The sequence below is a fragment of the Pundamilia nyererei genome, unplaced genomic scaffold, assembly GCF_000239375.1.
Source record: "Pundamilia nyererei isolate P.nyererei 1_Seehausen unplaced genomic scaffold, PunNye1.0 scaffold00052, whole genome shotgun sequence".
NCBI lineage: Eukaryota > Metazoa > Chordata > Actinopteri > Cichliformes > Cichlidae > Pundamilia > Pundamilia nyererei.
The window spans coordinates 2,356,710-2,378,404 of NW_005187453.1; the positions used below are offsets into that span (position 1 = coordinate 2,356,710).

At 41.6% G+C, this 21,695-nt stretch overlaps 1 protein-coding gene across 1 annotated transcript in view; it reads left to right on the forward strand.

Moving 5' to 3' along the window:
• snd1 (staphylococcal nuclease and tudor domain containing 1) overlaps positions 1 to 21,410 on the forward strand; it is a 176,916-nt gene extending 155,506 nt beyond the window's left edge. The window contains exons 21-24 of the mRNA XM_013910931.1: positions 364 to 477; positions 4,782 to 4,985; positions 17,935 to 17,979; positions 20,672 to 21,410. Of these exons, the coding sequence (XP_013766385.1) occupies positions 364 to 477; positions 4,782 to 4,985; positions 17,935 to 17,979; positions 20,672 to 20,737 (429 nt within the window). The 3' untranslated portion in view covers positions 20,738 to 21,410. The remainder of the gene's footprint in view (positions 1 to 363; positions 478 to 4,781; positions 4,986 to 17,934; positions 17,980 to 20,671) is intronic.
• The last annotated feature ends 285 nt before the right edge of the window (positions 21,411 to 21,695 follow it).

The following is a 21,695-nucleotide window of genomic DNA, read 5'->3' on the forward strand; positions in this document are numbered from 1 at the left end:
GGAATTGAGCATTAAGACCTGCAGTGTACAGATGGCACAATTGATACAATATTATTTGAGAGATGGGGGCTGGAATGCCAGAAATTAATAAGCAGACAATAATAACAAGCTGTGTTTTTTTTTGTGTGGGGCATAAAGGTAACAGTTCACTATCTCAAAATGTGAAACTCATGAACAGTTTAAGGTTTAAAATCTGTACTGTTTGGAAATACCATTGAGGCTTCACTGATCCTGTAACTGACCTAATTTCTTAAAAAATGGAAATAAAACAAACTCCATTTTTATGTGATTGCGATTGATGTGGCAGCTTGTAAGGAACTTGTTTTGTATTGATTGTTATTTTTGTCCTTCTTTCATATTCAGAGGGAAGTTGTGTCATCCACCCGTCTGGCTCCCATACCTCCGGCCTTCAGCACCAGGACCCTGCCAGTACAGGCCACCGAGTATACCTTCGCCTTCATCCAGGTCCCCCAGGACGTAAGTGCACAGACGAGCACGCGCGCAGAGCCGAGATATGTGTCGCAGCTGAAAGCTTCAAAATTAACTTTGAGATATCGGCTTCTTCAGTCTCATTTTCTGCCAGCGTTTGAAAGTCGACTTTCCTGGCAAGACATGACAACTGTTTGAGTTTCACTTATCACACGGGGCGATAAGTCTGCAACTGACAGACGGGGTTGAGTTGTCATTCCAGGCGAGTGTTAGTGAAAATTATGCTCATACATAATGCATATTGTACAAAGCAGACACAACAATGACAAACACCAAGTCATTGATTTACTTGTTTGCACCAGATTTGAATATAATTGGGTGCCCAGACATGGTTTTATTAACAGTTTGATAGGATGGATTTCGATATACACGCTGCTTCAGCAGCCCGAACTTTCTCATGTTACAGAGCGATTAAAAGCCTTCCAGTTGCTTTGTGTGTTTGTGTACTTGGACGTCCATCTGACCATCTGATAGCAGAGCACCAGTGCATTTTTTTTTCCTCCACGGCACTAATCTTCTTGTTTACATCTGAGTGTGTTTTCTCAACCTCCAGTGACCACTGGTGTGTGTTTATGTCTCAGTATGTGTGTGAGTGACTGTGTTTTGCGCGTGTCATGGGGGGTCAACCGATTGGTAGCGTTTTGAGCGAGCAGCATCCCGAATAGAAATAAAACAGAAGCATGTTTTCGTTTGATATGTGCCCGATTGGCGCATTCGAGTGAGTGTTTACAGGGTTTGGATTTCACTTAACTCAGTGTGCGGAGCATTTGCGTGTTTTCACAAAATAATATGATCACACACATTTACAGTAAACAGAGTCTAAATGTTTAGGACGGCTGTGGAATCATTTTTACGGTCCGTTTAGAGGCTGTAGTCTGCGATGCACTATTAAATGCATTTGCATTTAATAGTGCATCGCAGATTATCAAATGCACTTAACAGTGTAAGCAAAAGAGGCTCCATTTATTCTAAAACATGGCAACCCTTTGAAGGAACTGTTTTGTTTTGTGCATCAGTGAGACAGCCTGTTGCGTTATACAGTCAAATTGCAAATTTGATATCATTATGTTTGAAAATGTAGCGCAAAGTATTTTTAATGGGCTTGTGAATGTGAGGAAACATAGCAGTCAAATAGCAGAGTATCAATCAAATCCACATCGGCACCCCCTTTAAAAACCACTGGATAGATTGGCACAGGGATGTCAAACATAAGGCCCGGGGGCGAAAATCAACCCACCAAATAGTCTAGTCTGGCCCAGTGGACATCTGATAAAAATACAGTTTACAATAAGTTTATAAATAAGTCTAAAATTTAAAGTTTTAGAGCTTTTCCTGCTGATGAAGACCTCTCACCAAAGTAACCTCATAATAGATAAATGATGAAAAAAAACGTTCACAGAAATAAAGAAAGAAAGAAAAAGAGATTATACAATGACAGGACGGTCTGTGCAATGAGCTAACAGATTCTTTTTTGTCATGTCACATATTTATTCCTCACAATTAAAGCTCAAAACAACATTTTTTTCCATTTAGAAATTTTTAAAAACAGACGTTGTGTGAAATTGATTTTTTTTTTCCATATATATTAAAATTTGTCAGGGATTAAATTTGTAGTTAAACTTGTTTATACTGTGGGCTGGACGTGGCCTACAGTATCAAATTTGTTTAATATCCCTGGCATCGTCAATATTTAAGCGTAACCTAATATATCGTTGGATGTGAAAACAGAATCACTTTCACTAAAAAGGAAGAAAAAGAAGAAAAAGTGCATGTGTTCACAAGCAGGTGGTACCAGGGTGCATGCTGTCACCTGTCTCATGAGTCAGTGATGAAGTGGCCCATCTGTTGATCCAGCCCAGGGGACAGAGGCATCACCTACACCTTACAGCCTGCAGACACACACACATACGCGCACAAAGCTAAACCACATGTTGGAGGTTGACATGCACCTTACCCCTCTCTGTCAGTCTGCATCTGTTCTTTCCTATTTCTCTTTTCATTTTCCTCTTCTCTTGTGTCCGCCATCTGTTTTTTCTGAAGCCTTTTACTACGTCACTCAAACTGACAGCACGTGACAGCCCACGACCCCTTTTGTACCACACCTTTGCTGCTGCGCTTGAAAAAAGCTTGCTGCCTTTGTCTTGCAATCTGCAACCTGACACCTTTACACAAGATGTTCACCATCCCGAGTCATTCATTGTCAGTCGTATATCTTTCTTAACACAGTTCTGCCAGTAGCATAAGATCATTCTCCTGCCTCCTAATGCCTTTTCATATAGCGAAAATATCTTTGTAGGGGGGGAAATGCCAAGGTACACTCTCACTGTTCTGCTGTTTTGAAGGAATAACACTTTTAACTTAAAGTTTTTATTTGCAAAGAGGCACAGCGTGTTATTTCCATGACATCTCACTCCAGCAGCATCTACCACACATTTATCAGTAATTAATCCAGTTTTCTCGTGTGCATCATGAACTCTCAGCTGCCTTGCCATTTTCTTTAGTTTGCCTTTTCAGCTAATTAAATATTTTTTTGCTAAGACTGTTCTTGTAGAAAAGATGAACACCCAAGTTATTTCTTTTAACAAATGCCAGACAGAAGCACTCCAACCAAAATAGCCACTTTCTAATGGTAGTGGCTTATAAACAAGCCTACTATTCCATCCAATTACTCAATCACGTACTAAATTGCATCGCTTACACTGGACTGCTATCGATCTCTTCTCATTAACAGATGTGCAAATTAAGCGGTGGAAAAAATACACTTTTTCTTTTTTTGGGGGGGGGGAGCTAAAATTCCAAAGCAAAGCTCATTAGACAAAACTGTAGAACACCTGCTGACACTACGCATCTATTTTATTCTTTTCGAAATTTGCTTCAAAAAATTTTCGCAAAGAAGACAAATAATTTTTGCTTCGAAAAGAAAAAAGAAAAAAAAGGTGCTTTGTGCCGGGACAAGATGTAACATTATCTTGTCTGAGAAGTTTGGCTTGTGTTGTTTTTATTGAAAATTACATTTTCTTCATAGCATTTTAATATCGCTCAAAGCAAGTCATTTTAAAAAAGAAGTGTTTTGGTATCCGAATGTAAGCTGAGGTGCAAATGCAAACATTGTTGCCCTCAAGTGCTTCAGAAATGTCTGTTCTACACACAGTGGATGAGAGCGGGTCACTGAAAGGCACTCATTAATTTTGTATCGTCTCTTCACGAGTGTCAGTGCAATTCCTCTTCTATAGTAGTCTCTCTCTGCGTTTTTCCCTTTCCTCCTGTATCAGCTGTCTCTCTGTCTCTCTTATCTCCCTCACTCTCTTACTTTCTGACACACACTGACTCGCTCTTCCTCTTTTCCCCTCTCTCAATGTTGCCTCGAGCTTCCCTGCAGCGCCTGTGACAAGTTGGCCAGGGGGAGAGCGGGGACAAAAAAGGCCCTTAGTTTTGTGCCTAGAACAAGCTTCCCTGCTCACACACACGCACACACTCACACACTCACACACACACGCACATAACCCAAGGGCGGCTAGTTCGAAGGGGGTTGCCATGGAGACAAGACCAGGGCGAGAAAGAAGGGAAGCGAAGAGATGGATGGAGTAGGGGAGAGATGGATGATAGCCAGGGACTGATTTTTGTTTCTTAGTGTCTTCTTGCCTTTGAAGTTGTGGCTCCTTTTTTAAAAAAAAAATTTCCCCCACCCCGATTGCTGGAGGACGTGAGGTCAGGATTGATCTGCAGCTGTTCCACCTCCTTCTCTACCATATGTTCAAACAAATGCTGGCCTTTCACATTTGAGAAGGTTAGGAATTAGAAGAGGTAACTACCTGAGGAATAAGAAGAAAGGAGAAGACGACTGATCTAGATGAGGAGAAGGTTCAATAGGAGTCTAACCGTAGATGCTTCAGACAGACTAAAGCCTCTTCAGCTGGTTGAGTAGATAACTGTCATTTGTATAACTGACATGAATGAGGTGGTGTTATTGTCCAGTAGGGATTTTCCCCCCATTTACCAGTGTTTGTTTCCAACAGAATGATGTTACAGTTTGGCTGGTGCACATCTACACTGCTTCAATCAGTCTCTAGATTGCATTTGTGAGCTATCAGTAGTGATAACCTACTTAATTATCTCTTTCATCTTTTTTTTCTTTTATTTTCTCTGTCCCCTCTTATTCATTTCTTCTATTATCAACTCAATTTTCATTTTTTCACTCTTTAATCCAACATCTATTTCTACCCAATTGTTTCCCTCTTGCACCACCTTCCATTCCTTCCTCATCTTTTCTTAAAATCCTCTCGCTTCTTCAGGAGGACGCCCGTGCTGATGTGGTGGACTGCGTGGTGCGAGACATCCAGAACAGCCAGTGCCTGTTGAATGTGGAGTACTCGGGTGCCACCTGCCCACACGTCACAATACAGTTTGGGGACACCAAGGACGACGTGGGCCTCGGCTTGGTCAAAGAGGGCTTAGTCATGGTGGATGTCCGCAAGGAGAAGCATCTGCAGAAGATGGTAAGTGAGGAGAAGAGATGTGATGCTGGTGACGCAAGCTCTCATTGTTAGATTAAAAAAAACCAACAAATTCCTTGTTGTTTCTGTTGTTTCCATGCTGCTTCTCTCCCTTGGTGAATTGGCTGCTGTTATGTTTAGGCAACCAGACCTATTCTCAGTCTAAGTTAATTAGTCTTCTGGTCTCAACAGGGCCATAGATGTGGTAGTCGTGTAATTACATAGCTGATATTTATAGGTAGCATTAAGATTTATGGTACTGCTGCTTTTATCAGTTCCACTACTGTAATGTTTGGGTTGAGTTTGTGTTTTGTTTTTAGACTTTTTTTTTTCTTCTTGTGGAAAATAAAAGACATTCATGATGTGTTAAACAGAGAGAACCTGAAAGAGCTTTGTTTGAAATCAAAAAGTTAAATCCGCCTCTGTTTGTGTGCAGTGAGCTGACGTGCTGAATGATACTCTGACCTTTTCACATTTGAATATCTGAAAATACTTCTAGCCAAATAATCAGCTGGCTAATGGTTCCTTTTAATTTTAGTTACCCATATTCAATGAGGTAGGCAGTTGAAAACTGCGTTTATCCACCTGGATGTAATTCACTAGGTGTTTCAACAGGCTGCTTGTTTTGCCAGTAAAGTTTAAATGTTTGTTTCTTCCTGCTGTAAAATCCCGCAGCATGTGAAACTGAAAGCCGCCTTCACCTCTCTAAAAAAGCTAGAACCATTCAAGATTGGGAATAGCAAAAACGCATCATCATTTCTCCATGGCTGACATCTGAACCACTTTTCAATAATACAGTCTTAAATAATTTAGCCCCTGTGCCTGTTTAAAACTAGTCCTTGCTGCCCATCTTTAATTGTTTCAATGCAGTTCAACTTTGCAAACAGCGGCCGACAGTTATTCATAGTTTGTGGTTTGGGTGAGATGTGAATTGTGTGTTTTTGCTTAAGATGAATTAACAGTTATGGACTGCCTCCTAGGAAACAAGGCAGCGAGAGAAATATGATGTCACTGAATTTGGATCTCAGCACTGTTCACTGTTGACAATAGTGCTAGTTTGTTGGACTGCAGTTTTAGATACACAGTGAATGTTTGGCGTTCTCACTGGCGAATGACCCGATTGCATATTATTTCACATTACGAGGTCTTTTGCTTCCTAGCAGTTAAGCAATCACCACGTTTTGGTGCTAGTTTGTCATGGAGAATTTCTCGATACATGAAAGCTAGTGCTACACTGGAAGGCTGCCGATTTTCTAAATGTAAACACTGTGGCACAAAGGACTTAATGCTTATCTCATCTCACTTGTCAAACGCAAGTCTCGCAATACACATTAAAACACCTACACTTTGCCTCAGACGGTGGCCATTTTGTCAAACCACGAAGCATCACTCATGTGCTTTTCTCTCATTATGCTAATTCTCCTCGTAGACTCAAAGCCACTCTGTACATGAAAGATAAAGAAACATGGAGGATATTTATTCCTGCTGCAATTACTCCTTCTGCACAAGCGCAATATTAGTCACTCTTATTTATTTCAAAATTAAAGCTCACAAAGGAACAGAGTAATGTGTCCACCAGAGTGTAATCGCTCATAAATATAATCAGATTCTATATTAATCTAAATTAGAAGCTACTGGGAAGAAGAGACTTGTCAACGCAGTGTTTCAAACAATTTACTTACTCTCCCATCCCGCCTTAGTCAATAAAGCACTGTGCATCGTTGTGAGAGTGTTTTGAACTCTGACCTCCCAAGAATAGCCAGCAGCCGTAATGCAGTCTCTGGTTAATGGTCCCTTTAGACAAAGGACGGTGATTAAAACCTCCCAGCAGTTCAACTAATAGGCTTATAGACTCCACAGATTTAGGTTTTGTTGGATCAAACAGTTCCTCTTTAGTATGCAACAGCTGTGCCTCCACATGCATTTGCCTCTTCTGTGCTGGCTTCAGACAAATATTTTGATGTGGAGAAAGCCTAACAAGCAGCAGTGTTGCCAAAGTGTTTACAAGTGTGTGTTAAGTAAAGCTCTACAGCTTTCTTGTTGATAATTCCACCCATCAAGTCAGCTTCCAAGCTCAAAGCCATCTTCCACATTCTTTTCTTCGTGAAAACAAACTCGAGTAGGATCAGACGACCTCTGAAACATCTAAACGTGGTGAATTGTGCGTCTGAGTCACAGTATATGTGGGCTTATTTGCTAGACTTCTGTTTGTTGTTCTGCTCTTTATAGCATTATTAGAAATGATGAGCATCTATCGGTTTGTTGGGTGACAGAAAATCAACAATTGATTAAATGTCTTTGGTTGGCCATTTGTTTTGTTTTTTAGCCAAAAAGAATAACGTGTTAAGTAACCAAATATTGTGGAAATGAATTGATAATTAAAATACGAATGAGTTTTAGCCTGAAAGAGAACCATTAGTTTTTATAGTTTTAATCACAAATCAAAGCTGCTCAAAGTCAAACTGTTGTACAGTTCCCATTTCCCTCTTTCTTGTAGGCTGCTCAGGATGAATGTGTTCACCTTACTTTACATTTTGCTGTAGTGAACTTGGACTGTTGATGGAGAGTAATTTGTGTGCAAGGTGCATTGTGGCTGGGAGATTCATGAGCCCAACTGTGCCTGCTGCTAGCACGACAACAGAAAACGTTATCTTGAAGGTGCAATAGAGCCAAAAAAATGTTCTAAAGTACAACTTCTTGGTGACCTCTGGATCATTCTTCCCCTATATAGAAATTCTCCCAAAGCTCAGTAGTGTAGTATCCAAGCATTCTTGCTTTGCACTCTGTGCTCTTTTACTCCTCCCTTCTGCCTTTTCATGCAGCTAGACTATCAGCCTCCTTGTAAAAATGACTTTTGTCCTTTCTATCTGTTCCATTTTGTCTCTGTTCTTTAGTCATTATCCATGCCTGGGCATTGGAACACGGTCATTGTAATCTGTACTCTAGTGCTAAAGCATTACGTAACAGATGGGCTGTAATGTTCACTGGCACTTCAGCAACCATTAATAGTCAGTCATAAGTGCACGGAAGGTTAACACCAGTCTTTGAGGATGGCAGTGTCGCAATAGAGCAAAAGCAGGAAGGAAAATTCATCCATTTGGGTCTTTATTTCTTTTTTCTAATGCCTCTCTGCCTTAAGCCCTTCTTTAGTAGATGCTCACTATGCACACCATATGGACAGCTATCACATCTGCTGTATAGCAGTGTCATGAAAAGGTATAAACATTGTGAAAGTGTAGGTGAAATGATGATCATATACCAGCTGCTTCATCTTAAATCTCTAGTTCCACTTTAAAGGAAGGCGAGAAAGAGGAAATGGGAAAATCAGATGGAGGATACTGAGCCTAATTATGATCAATAGAAAGTTCTTAATAAAGAACTTACCCACTGATGTCCTTGGAAAATAAAGCACCAATTCATATAATATGAAAATGATCCAAAGCGACAGACTAACCTGAATCAGAACAGCTGTAAATATTTTAAACTGTTAACAACTGTTAATATTCACCCTCATAACATACTGGATGTGCGTAATCAAGAGATTTTAATCTCATAGTGTAATCTGTCACATGCATATGGCATATCATGTGTAGTCCATCTGCTCGTGTGTTTTTATTAAGCTTTTATATTTAGATTATCTGCGTAGCTGTCTGTTCTTGGACTCTATCACTGTTCTGACATTTTAAATTCAGCTATAGAGCTCGACAATGTGCACGCTTCTGTGGTAACAAAGAGGTGTTTGTGTACTGCTGTGCTCTGACTGTTAGGTAAATTTGGCCACAGTTCGTAGAAGAAGCCAGCTGTACATGTTTTCATCAAATTAGTATCATAAATGAGCAGTAAAGCTGAACAGCCACGTTATGGTTGCCTTTGGTAGCAATATTTAGAGCGATGTGTCATTTGGTCTGATTGCCCCTGTTGGCAACTGCTGTCATTGAGATGAAGAAAATTTGTATCTCTTTACTTCAGTGTAAAATGGAGCATTTGTGTCATTTTCTCTGACAGTAAAAGTGTAGAGGGAAAAAGGCATCGGGATGCACGAGAAAACAATTTTCCATCCAGTTATAAACACTTAAGAATGACAATGCTGTTCACTTTGGCAAACAAGAGATAATGAATGTTTGCCAAATGTCCTGTTGGAAGGTTCTGTGTACAAAGAAAGTGACTTTTTAAAAAAACACACATTTAGATCCTCTCTCATGCGCTAACCTGAGACTTGAACACAGACTTCAAGGCACAAGAGATATACTTAGCCAGCCTTAAATCGTCCTGGCACCATCAACTATCCACTCGCAGAAGGGCAGCTTTCCACACTGGTGCCCACTTAACAGACTTCTGTTTCTTTTTTCACCCTTTTTATTGTCTTTCTCAACTCACTGTTCACCTTATCTTTTTAGTTTTTTCCACTCCATCCCTTCTTTCTTGTTCCACACCTACGCAGTCCATTCCTCTGAATTCTTGTATATACCAGTGCCTCATTTCTGATTGTCATATTTAGGGATGGGTATCGTTTAGGTTTTATCCGATACCGGTGCCAAATCGGTACTTTTGAAACGGTGCCGGTACTCAAACCGGTGCTTAGAGAATGGAGAACACAAAATTGGTCCAAAAACCTCTCATGTTCAGCTGTTTTTTTGTAAAAAGATAACAATGTTAGCCTTTTCTGCAGCTATGGGGCATATATGGTATCACTCTTGGCTGGAAGCAGTGCTTAAACAATGGAAAAAACACAAACTTTGTCCAAAAACCTCTCATGTTTAACTGTTTTCCACTTTTTCTTTGGTCATTTTAGCCTTTTTGGCCAGGGTGAAGGGAGTATCTGCCATCAAACAAGAAGACAGCCGCATGTAGCTATGATGATGTTTGCTAGTTCACCTTACATGCATTAATGTAATAACGTGGTTAGCCTACTCAACGTAAATCACACAAGAACAACATTAAGCTACTCACGCAGAGAAGAACGGCTGCTGCTGCCATCAAATACAGCGCATTTCTCGGCTTTTAAAAAACGCTATGCTTCGCCAGGTGTTTCATGAGATTCTTGGTGTTGCCTCCTTTGACAGTATCACAGTATCAGCTTAAAGCACTTGTTGCTGCTGAGTTTGCATATTTTGCTGTGAAGTACAGCCAGACTTTTAACCGCTTCGCCTTGGACATTTTTAATCTGTAGCTCTGCGCTAACAGAACGTACGTACCTGGCCCCGCCTACTATCCTCGGAAACGTAAAACGATTGGCTAAAAGTGTATCACAGCTCAGGGGAAAAAAAGCACCGAAATAAAGCACCGAAATGTGCGCTGCTTTTCGGTCTGGTTACTACCGTTTATGTCAGACACCGGTACCCATCCCTAGTCATATTTCTCCCCATGTGTTCTGTTTTCAACTTTTAGCATATTTATGTTATCCTGGGCCCGAGCCATGTCATTTAGATGTCAATGGCGAGGTGCCTCATTTGGCTTTTGCTGATGTGCTGATTTGCATTTCGTCTTTCAGTGCTGTGTCATGATGAGCAAGAATCCCCGGGAATTATAGTGGAGAAGAGCTCAGATCAAACCTGCTGGTGGCCTCATAATGAGCTGTGATTCAAAATGCAGTTATGTGCAATTATTTGCAACTTACCTCAGATGTTTCTGCCCTTCAAACCCACACAAGGTCGATAATAATGCCCACAAGTTGCATGACAGATATATTATTTTCTTTATACCTGATTGGGCGCACAAGTAATAAGTGCCTGGAGCAGATATTTTTAGCTACTGCACAGAACTTCACACTCGCACTTAATATTTCTTTATCCAAGTTGTAATGAGCCTGTCATGGCAGCTCAAGTGGAAGATGTCTGTGTGGTTAGGAGCGCTGTCGTTTGTGCTCTGCTGCTTTTCACCAGTGTTTTCTGTCAGCAGCTGCCAACAAATATGACTGATTCAAACTGTGGCGGGCCACGGTGCCGACTGTCTCACTCGGTCACCTCATCTAACCGAAGTCTGTGCTGGCCCCCAAAGTTCATTCAGTGTTACAAGCTAATAATCTCCAGTTTACTAATTACAACTCATTTACAAATACGGAAGCGTCTGCCTTCACCACCATAATTATTATCAATCACCAACAGCCAAGCTGGAGTATCGACTTCGCTTCCACCTTGTTCCCCACAGAAAGGATTAAGATACCTTAACCTAATGTATATAAAGATGGAGAGAAGATCTTTACCTAAATGTTTTCGTGAGTGTGTCGGCAGAAGGTGGACTGTGGGGGAAACAGCTGTGAGGTGGCCTATTCAAAGTGAAAGCTATAATTACCAGGAACCCCTCAGGAAATATGGTTTTATTTTTTGCCTTTTATCTTCTTGCTCTGTATTCTTGCCATATTCACACTGATGCTTTGCTTTTACCGTATGAATTTTGAGCAGCTGACTTTATAGTTGTGAAAAGCTTTGATGGCCCAGAAGAGACGCCTGTAAGCGGAAGCTCACATGATGTGAGGTTTGTTTATTCAGACTTTTTTTTTTTTCCCTTTTCCTTACACAAAGGGCCTCTTGGGTAGTGTAGTTTTCTTACAACTTGCTATAGTCCCCAGTGTTAGCTAGTAGGACAGAATAATTGTGTTAATGGAGTTTGAAAATGTAGATAAAGAGGGAGCCGAATGTGGGGAAATCAGGAAAGAGGGTCACACGTGCAGAGGGCTGCCTCCAGGGATCGCCTCTTCCATTTATCAAACCACGAGTGCCCCTTTAGTCTCCAGTCAAGGGTCTCATGTGGTGAGCACCTCTGCTGCCATGCTGTTAAGGCACTGCTTTGGACATTGAAGATATGCCTCCTGGGAGTGTTGTTGCCTCTGTAGAGTAGGTTCTTTGTAACAAATTGAGGCCTGGTGGGCAAACCACGTTTCATGTAACACTGTTCCCCAAGAACAGGAGTCACATATGTAGCTGTCCCTCATGTATTTGACATGGAGGAAAGGAGGAAAACAATAGTAAAACACACAAGTGCAAACCTGGGTGATGAATACCAAAGATAAATAGTAATGTAGTAAAATTTGTGTTTGTGAAATTGTAATAAAAATGCCAATAAGATTAAACGAAGAATAACAAAAAATAGCAGGTTGGAGTTTGTGTGGCAGAGTACAGAAAGTAGGTACCCCACAGTGTATCAGATTTCCGCCGCCTCCGCCCCCAACCCAAAAAGTCTTCACCGTGTCATTTATAAATGGCTTTTAGCCATATCCAGTCCACCAGTTGACTGATTTTTCAGGTTGCTGCCCTCGCTTTTCAACCCCCAACGCCTGTCACAGCCCATCAAGAGCCTCTTCATCCCCCAAAAACCCACAGGGCACACATAAACACCCCCCCACTGAGTGTCACGGGTGTGTTACAGCATAACCGCTCTCCACCAATGGCTCAATACCTAATTTACAAGTAGAGTTAGAGATGGGGCCTTTTAATGGACATTTTCTGCTCCCCGTTATTGACTGCATACACACTAGCATGCACTTTCCTCCCCTGCTGGCACTGCTCTGAGGGTCTTTTTTTTTTTTTTTTTTTTGTACATGTCCTAACTGACACGCGCCACTTCACAGATGCCATTCCTTCTGCAGATGTGTACACACACACACACACACACACTGTTACACGCCATCCTCCCTCCTAAGACCCCGGGGTGAGTACAGGAGGGGAGCAGAGGCACCAGGCTGTTTTAATTTATTCTGTTTTGTGATATGACCTTGCTGGGAAAAATAAAATGGTATTGGAGAAGAGCAAAATGTTCTTACACAACTTTTATGAGAGTAAATTTGCACGTTAGGGTGAGATGCAGTGGTGTTATTGCATATTTACAAGAGCAGTTCCTTCCAGAACATCTGGGAGAGCACTAGACACTGTTTGCATTTGCATTTGTTGTATGTGCTGGGGGTACACGAATGTGTCCTCTTTAACTCCACGAACCTACGCTGGTGGGCTTGTCATGCCACGTTCCCAACAAAGCATCTGATCTCATCCGACAGCCATGCTGGGGGGACCAGCATGTAACAGGACGTAGTCTTAGTTTGCAGCAGACAGGGGCAATGACACTCATGCACTCGATGTGCTTTGGCTTTTTGGTGAGGGTTTGGGAAGGAGCAAAATCACACCGATGCAAAGGAAAGCGGTGTGCTGTGATTTCTAACACGAGATAAAACGATGGGTCATCGCAAAATGGAGTTTTGCTAATTTCATTTTATCTCGATTATCAGGTTTTAATAAGTGTTGCAGGCCAACAAGGGTAGTCTGGTAGCTCATTATTTGGCACTGTTGCCTCATAGCATGAGGGACCTAAGTTAAATACCCAGCTGGGTTATGTCTACTTCAGAAGCTTCAATTTCCCCTGCTTAGTTAATGCCAGAGCATTCACGGAAAAGACAGAAGCTGAATCTGAAGAGTTTCACTTTGTGGTCAAAATAAACAAATAAGCCAACAAAAATAGTTAATTGTAAGCGTTTGATCATTTGTGCAGCCCTAGTAGAAAGTAAAGAAAGGATTAGGAGAAATAAAAGCCACACACAAAAAATTAATTGCCAGACATTGTAGATCTACTTTGTTTTACATCCATTATTAAGAAAATAAATAAAAAATCTGATTCAGTGTCTTTCTATCTTGTCTTTACATAAGCACCACTGTATTCCTTCAGTCCTGACACATGACAAACCTTCAAGGAGTCCCTCCCTTGTTAGCTATGCGTGGACATGTTGATTGAAAGATGTCTCATAGGACAGTCCATTGCTTAACAGAGCATTCGCAACTGGAAACACCCTGAGCTGCGGACATGAAAGCTATTATTTTCTGGAAGAAGCTCTGACGACGATCCGTCTGCTGCAGAGTTTTTTGTTTTCAGTGTAGTCAAAAGGAGGCTGTGATGGCAGGCGGGGGGGACATGAAACAAGACGAAATAAGGATTGATAGAGTGGGATGAAAAAAAACGAGCAAAGCAGCAACAAAGAAATAGTGACAAAAGGCTGTTAGTGGCAGTTTTTATGTTGGAGTTTGACTGCATGTGTCTGAGAGGCTGTGCGCCTGATCATCATTGCTGCTAATGAGAAAAGTGCAACATGCACAGAGGACACGCCTCATTGTTCCCTTTCCACTCGGGTGGTTTTTAAGTCCTGTGACATCCCATATCGTCAGCGAGGACCACGTGAACACAACCGGGCACCGAAACGTCGATTAGTCACTTGTTTTTCATACACACGCCATCCAAAAATCTGACTAAATCTGGTTTTACTTTAGCATTTTCACGTGCTGTGAAATTCAAAGAAGACGCAGCTCACCTACGCACCAGACGTGCACAACCTGTCACAAAAGTGCCGCGTTAGCGCTCGCTCCGATCCACCACTTTCACACCGCATTTAGCAGAACACCACCTGGGCATGGCATGCTGGCCAGTGCAGGGAAATGCACGGTCTCCCTCCCTCGCTGCCTCTCTCACTCTCGCAGATTCACAGCCAGTCAGATACACAGATTAGTGCCAAACCGCCAGACCGACACCACCTGTCGTTCATCTTACGAGAAGCATCACACTTACACAAAGTCTCCCACCAAGTCTTGCGTGAGAAAGTTACCTGCATACATTAACGCTGAGTCAAAACGTATTTTCAGATCCTTCCCCTTTGGTGCGAATGCGAGTATCAGATAGATGTTTTTAGTCTCAGTCTTTTACAGTAGAACTTTTTTGTTGCAAGTAATTGCAAAGAATGAAATCACATGCATTCAGGAGCACTCCCACGTACGCTGCAGCCTCCTTAGCCAACAACATATTCTCTGGTGCCAGCATCCATAGCCACTGCTCACCGTTAATGGCATCTGTCTGGCATATGGGAGCTCTGTAGGGTCATCCAGACAAGCTCACTGTCGCCCGCAGCCTTCTGCTACCTGAACCCTCTACAAACTCTGCATTTTCTTTCCTTTTCTTATTGGACTTCTTTACTTTACGTCCACATTATTTTACTTATTCTACCTCCCTGCCATCATTTCCACATTTCCCTTCCTCCTCCATCTATATGATGACACCCTTGTTTGCTATAAAGATAAATATTCCCTTTCTTTGCCTCTCCAGACGAGTTTTACATCACTTTGTGTCACAAATGAGCCATTGTGCCTCTCTACTGGAGCCAATAGAAAAGCTGTGAAAAGAAGGATCCGGGACAGGATACGTGCAGCCGTTCGAAATCCAAAGTCTGTCATCATCTGTGTTCAGTGAAGTGAAGTGAGGGGAACAGTGAAAGATGAGGGTGAGCCAGGAAAGGCACCCTCCCGACCACTGTACAAAGAGGCCCACCATGATAATTTCAGTATGGCAGCATATCATCTGTGCATATTGTGCTGTAGTGCTCTTGACTTTGCATCTTTCACAGAATACTTAGCATTTGGATTCAGCCTCTCAGCTCTATGGAGTTTGGAAAAAGTGCAGATGGAATACATTTCCTCTAAAGTTGAGCTCTTTTTGGGGTTTGCCATTTGTCCTCACAAATGCAATTCTCTCTTTTGTGTTTATATATTGCCTAATCCACTTTGGCGCGTATGAGACCCTCTTCCCCATCATGTTAGCTTCCCCTAGCTGTCCAAGTGTTGCACTGGGAAAGACTGCTGTGAGCACTGAGAGCTCTCCTCCAAAGCCCAAATGGCATCACTGGCCTTTTGTGTCTGTGAAATATCTTCGGCTGGGTCTTCCATATGGTGACATCTGCCTGATGGGACCAAGATGCCAGATCCCAATGCCTTCCAAAAACAAAAAAAATCTCTCCTTTAGCTGGCTTTGACGGATGACTTGTGCAGCCACAGCACTTTCCTCAGCCGCTCACTTACATGTGCACGCGCTCACACAGACAGACAGGTCTGTTATCTTGGCTGTGCCATATGCAGCGCAGCTATCAAATCAACCTATGTGCACAAGCTAGCTAAGCAATTAAACTCCAGAGCCTCATCCACACTCGACTGTTTTAACATCTGGCATCCTTGTTCTAGATGTGTATGTGCCAACCAGCTCTTCTGCTCTTATAATCGCCTTCAAAACATGCTGAAAAACGGAGTCTTTTATGTGGAAATACAATGACTTCTCTTTCAATTGACTTTTGATTTCTTTGTGTTCTTTCATTTAAGTTGTTTTCTTTTTACTGTCATGGTTATGTCTGCCACTATGTCAGAAAAGACAGGAATGAACAAATTCATGCATGCATCGTACAGATAGTGCTTATTCGGTAGATGTGGTGCAACCTCTTATTTGTGTTTGTGTACCTCGTGCATAATTTTATCCAATATTGTAAGTGGTGGAGGACATCTCGTTCCAGGGGTCTGTTGCTTGAGCTTTTCAAGGTCCAAACATCCACTTACACTGTACCCACCTAAGCAAACTGTCTCTCTATCTCCCTTCCTTCCCCCCCCCCCCCCTATGACTCATCACTGGTTCATTCAATGAGGCTAAATGGCTGTTCTAGCAGAAGCAGTCAATATGCTCAACACTGCACATTGGTTTTCTCTTCTCTCCACCAACTCCTGTATAATCCTCTCCATACTCTCAATATGTGCATATTACCTTTGAGTAGATGTTTTTAAAGCAGCACTTCTATTGAGCAAATGGATAGCGTGGAAAGAGTTTCTATATACAGTATGTGGCAGAACTATCTGGGGACTTTACAGCTTGAATAATACTTTAAACTCGTACTCTTTGTTTTTATTTCGTATTAGTTTTATTTATCACAGATTAGAAAGTTTAGATTTAAAGATTTTATCAAAAAAATACACCCTGAGATGGCACATGCTCAAGTTTCTAGCCTAGACTCAGTTGCTTTACTATAATGTCATAGCTTAATTCCACTTTTTAAGGCATCGGGTTTTAGCATTTAAGTTCATTTGCAAACTTTGATAGTTCATCGTTGCATAGCCTTTGGTGAATAAACATCAGGTTGGCTGTATTTGCTATTTACAAGTTGATTCAATGTTATCTCTTGGCTCTAAGTTGAGATAACAAATAATTATGATTACTTGATACCTTTTTTTTCTTCTTTTTTTTTTAAAGAAAACAGCAGATCTGTATCTTCGGTTCCTTTTTACACTATTGTATGTTTCTAATTAGCTGAATTGATTTTGCGCTTCTGGTTGAGAAAAAGCTCGATTCAACTAAACCTGCCGGAGCCTACCGGAGAGTCAGTGAGTGAGGCTGTCGTTACAAAGTGCCGTGCAGTGTTGTTTTTATAGTTGTAGCTGATTAATTGCACAGCACCTACAGTATCCGTTACAATGCTTTTTGTTTAGCAAACAGTTGCTATAGTTAGCTATACAGTACTGCTCATAGCTGACTCTTTCCCTGTTAGTTTTCACTGTTCCACAACCTTACTGTAAAACAAAAACAAGACAACTGATTTTGTACCAAAAGAGGAAAAAAACACCAAAGGAGAACACCTTGAAGGTGTCTTACAAATGCACTTGTTTAAAAAAAAAAAATCTTCTGCACACCATCGACGTGTTGGCCCAAGGCTGGAAGGCATGAGTATGGGAGTCACTCTTATCTTGAGTGACTTAGCATGTAGTGATGCCACTCCCATTGGTGGATTAACTCAGTTACAGAAAGCGTTGCGCTGGAACATGACGTCGGGAGCTCCGTGTGCTTCCTTTGCATGTTTGTGTGATCTGCATCGCCCGCAGTAGCATAACCACTTTGTGTCTGCGTGTTGTTTCGATCTCGTTGATCTTCAGAGAACATTGCGCTCCTTCCATCTAGTGCTGAAGGGGAGGGTGAGCGAGTACCCTTCTTTATAAAAAGTGAACTTTGTGCAAAAAAAAAAAAAAAAACTTGTAAATTTCCATGTATGCAGGTAAAAGAAATGTCTCAGGGGCAGAACAGGTTGAAAGGATGCATTGATTCACCTTAATCCTTTAAAATCCGACGGGTGACGCAGGGATGTGATATGCTAATGACTTGTCTCTTTCTGCCTCAGGTGACAGAGTACCTGAACAGTCAAGAATCTGCCAAGAGTGCCAGGGTAAGTCACTTCATCCCAGCCACCATCTTATTGTCTGTCGTTTTCTATTTCTTTTTCCTTTTTTTTTTCCACTTTTCCGTCGCCTCCTCCTGTAGTTTGTCTGCCTCTTTGAGAAATCTACTGATGCCAAAACAAGAATACATTACAACACTAATTACTCTCCCTTGGAAACTATCAGAGAGAAAGTGTATCCTCTCCTCGCTGCTTTTTCTCTTTCTCAAGATGTCACACATTACATTGGCAGTCCGCATTGTCCCATATGGACTGCTGCCCACAGTCTGTGCAGGTCCGTTCTATGAAAATGGGGGGTGGGGATTTGTGCAAAAGAGTGCAGTGGGGATAGTGAGGAAGGAATGAATAGGATTTAGGGTCTAGCACACTGGGCTCTCATGTTGGAATGAGTCGAGTCGGAGTTTTGACATAACAATCCGCCGCAAATGTATTTATTCTGTGACCAGTAAACTGTGCGGCCAGCCAAGTGAAACTGGCAGCAAAAGATTGGAAAGGAACCCAGGAAATGTAAAAACAATAAGTGCTTTCAGACCAGAGAGTTCTAGGGACTAGTTGGTGGGGGGTTACAATTTAATGTGTAGTGCTATCTCGCGCTATGTGTAGCACAGATGGACGGGGAGGGCTGCGAGAGTCCAGCTCTCCAGACACACTGCGAGTGCCATTGTTTACTTTCTCGTAATACTGTTTCAATTTCTTTTTCTCTATACATCGCTTCACTGTGTGTGAGGTTCCTTAGGTAGTGAGTGGAAATGTGATTTTCACTTAGAGTGAACATCATATTGAACTTCATCCTTCACATATAAAGCCTGGAGACCATTGATGGTTCATTTCTGTGTTTTGTTGTGTTGTGTTTTTTCCCCCTTACACAGCTGATGTTTAGACTTCATAACATGTCCAAATTGCCACACTTGTGTCTAGGTCAAGTGCTGTATACGCTCAAAGGTTCCTTTTCTACTGAAGTTTCTACTTCCTCCATTCCAAAAGCATCTATGTACTAATATATCATAAATATGCACAAGAAACTAGAAAGTCGTTGCCTTTTTTTGGCAATAATGAACTAAAACATATTCATCCTGCTGCTTTTAAAAGTCACCAGTGCACCATATATGACTCGTTCCTCCATAAGAGTGATTAAGTGTACCTTAATGCATATATATCAGCATATCAAAGATATATGTGGTTTGACAATTATTTGGACAGTTTGCACAGGCAGAGACCACCGTCACTAATCTCTGAAGCGCACTGGCTCATTTTGTTCTATAAGCAGGCCTGAAATATTCAGAAAAGAGCTTCTATGGTTTCTCCTAGTAAGTTATTTTTAAGGATTAAAGAGTTGAAACTACATTACCCAACTTCTTCAGGAAATCTGAATCCTGATCCTTTAAAACATAAATAAATACAAGCCACTTGAACCTCGTCTCTTGTGACAAGGGGTCGTCCCAGCGGTTAGCGCCGCACGTTTTTCAACAGATGCCCTTCCTGACACAACCGCAAAGGGGATTAGTGTCTTTAGCTTGACTTGAACCATCAACCTTTCACTTGTCAAACACGGCTCTACGGGGCCATCCTTTAAAAGAATAATAAACTGATTTTTTAGTAGCAGGACAGAGATGTGAACAATTGGACACATTTATGGTGATGGTCTTTATGTTGAGGAGTAACAAAAAAAAAAGACATTATGTAAAAATAATAGAGGAGTAATAAAGGTCTGTTCAAATAAGTCCTATTGACAAGGGCTGAAACCTGGAGACTTTGACAGGATCGTACAAAAAAGAAAAAGCCTTTCACAAGAGCCCCAGGAGCATGCAATAGACACTTGGATGTCGCTTTGTTTACTCTTGTAAAGCATGATGGCTCTACATTCTAAAAGAATCAGTCCCTCCTGTGCCGCTTTAGCTACCCGGCGGTTATACAGCATGTCCAGACAATGAGTCAGTCAGAGGTGGAATTGACTGTAATCACAATCGGAGTTACTGCCATGTTTTCAGGGTGTCAGGGAGGAGCAGGAAAAAAAGGCACCGGAGTGTGAAACGGGGAAATGGCTTCATTCATTTCATTCATCCTAATAACTACTGCTAATTAGCACAGTCGCTAATTAGGTATGAATCACAGCATTAACAGCTGAACGCGCATGCTTCTGAGAGCCATAAAAGGAGCATCCCAGACAGCAGACCTGCGCATATACACACAAACACCTCCAGACCGGACGGCTTCTACGGCTTTTAAAAAGGCAGTAACTAACTGGGTGCTGTTCCAAAGTGCGCACACTCTTTGCCAACCACGTCGCGGTAAAGCCGACATTCAGGCAAACGAGATGGTTTATGGGGCAGTGCAGGATTGTCAGTGTAATGGAATAGGAGAAGTAATAGACGTGGTGGCGTTTGAGGCACTGCGAACCTCCTGGATACGCAGGTCCGATTAAATGGAGATGATGATAATGATGATGCTGGCTCTTCGCACTGGTCTGTGAAAGCACTGAGCTCTCTCTCTCTCTCTCTCTGTGTTGCACTGTAGCTCTCTCTTCCCTTTAGCTTCTTTTTCTTTTTTCTTGTCCATTTAACATGCAATGTGCTGGAGAGGTTATTGGAAGTTCCATTCAAAGCAATGGGGCATTTTCACCACATTGTGCAGTTATCTGTGTCAGTATGGTCAATGAGATCTGTCTCTGTCCTCCCATCAGCTCAACATTTGGCGCTACGGAGACTTCCGTGCCGACGACGCAGACGAGTTTGGTTACAGCCGTTAAAGAAAGGAAAGATAAAAGAAGATGCACAAAAAAGAGAACAGACCATCCATTAAACACCATTCCAAAGACCAACGTGGACGGCAAGTGATCCTTCGGACAGAAGACGAACTAAACAACAAGCTCGCGACTCACTCTTCCCTCATATTTAGCATTTCAACCCTCCCATCTGGCTTTTCTTCTTCTCTTACATCTTGTCCTCCTGCTAGCCCCAGTAGCTCCATATAGAGCATGCTAGCAAAGCTATAAGAAAAAATAATTATCATGCAAGAATCACTTTCCTTTCGTCCTTTAGTTTCCCTAATCAGCGCCTGCACTATTGCCGGTCCGTTATTTGCCACACTATCCTCTCAGCAGTACCTGTGTGAATGATAATAAGTGATGCCTACGTATGTGTTTCAGCCAGTCATCGACTTTGCTCTCTGACACTCTAGCCCAAGCCCTGCTTTCCTCTTTACTCGGAAGGGAACGTCTGTTTTGCAGGAAAAAGCTCAATTTTTTTTAATCTTTGTTTTTTTTAAGCAACAAATGCTTCCCTAATGAATTTCTTGTAAATGTGAGGATATGTTGAAAGGTGTATATTGCTTTGTTTTAGAAAAGTGCTGTAGGTGAAGCCACACAGACTTGAAAAGAAAAAAAACAAACAAACAAAAAAAAAAAAGGATGAATTATTTTTGTCTTCAGTGTATATCTGTGTGATTATGACATTTGCAGATGTTTTTGTGGGGAGTGTTTCGTCGTTTATTCACTGTCACACTTTTATGACCAGTAAATATCGATGCCTTCACGTGGCATTTTATCATCTCTTCTTCTGTAAAGTTTACATTCTGATAACGGTAATGATCCTGTCTCTGGCAGTCTCTTCTCTTCCTGTCTCTGTATGCCATGGCAGATACAGTGTTTGAATTTGTTTCCACATAATGGACCTTTGCATTCTATTAAAAATCTGATGAATAAAAAA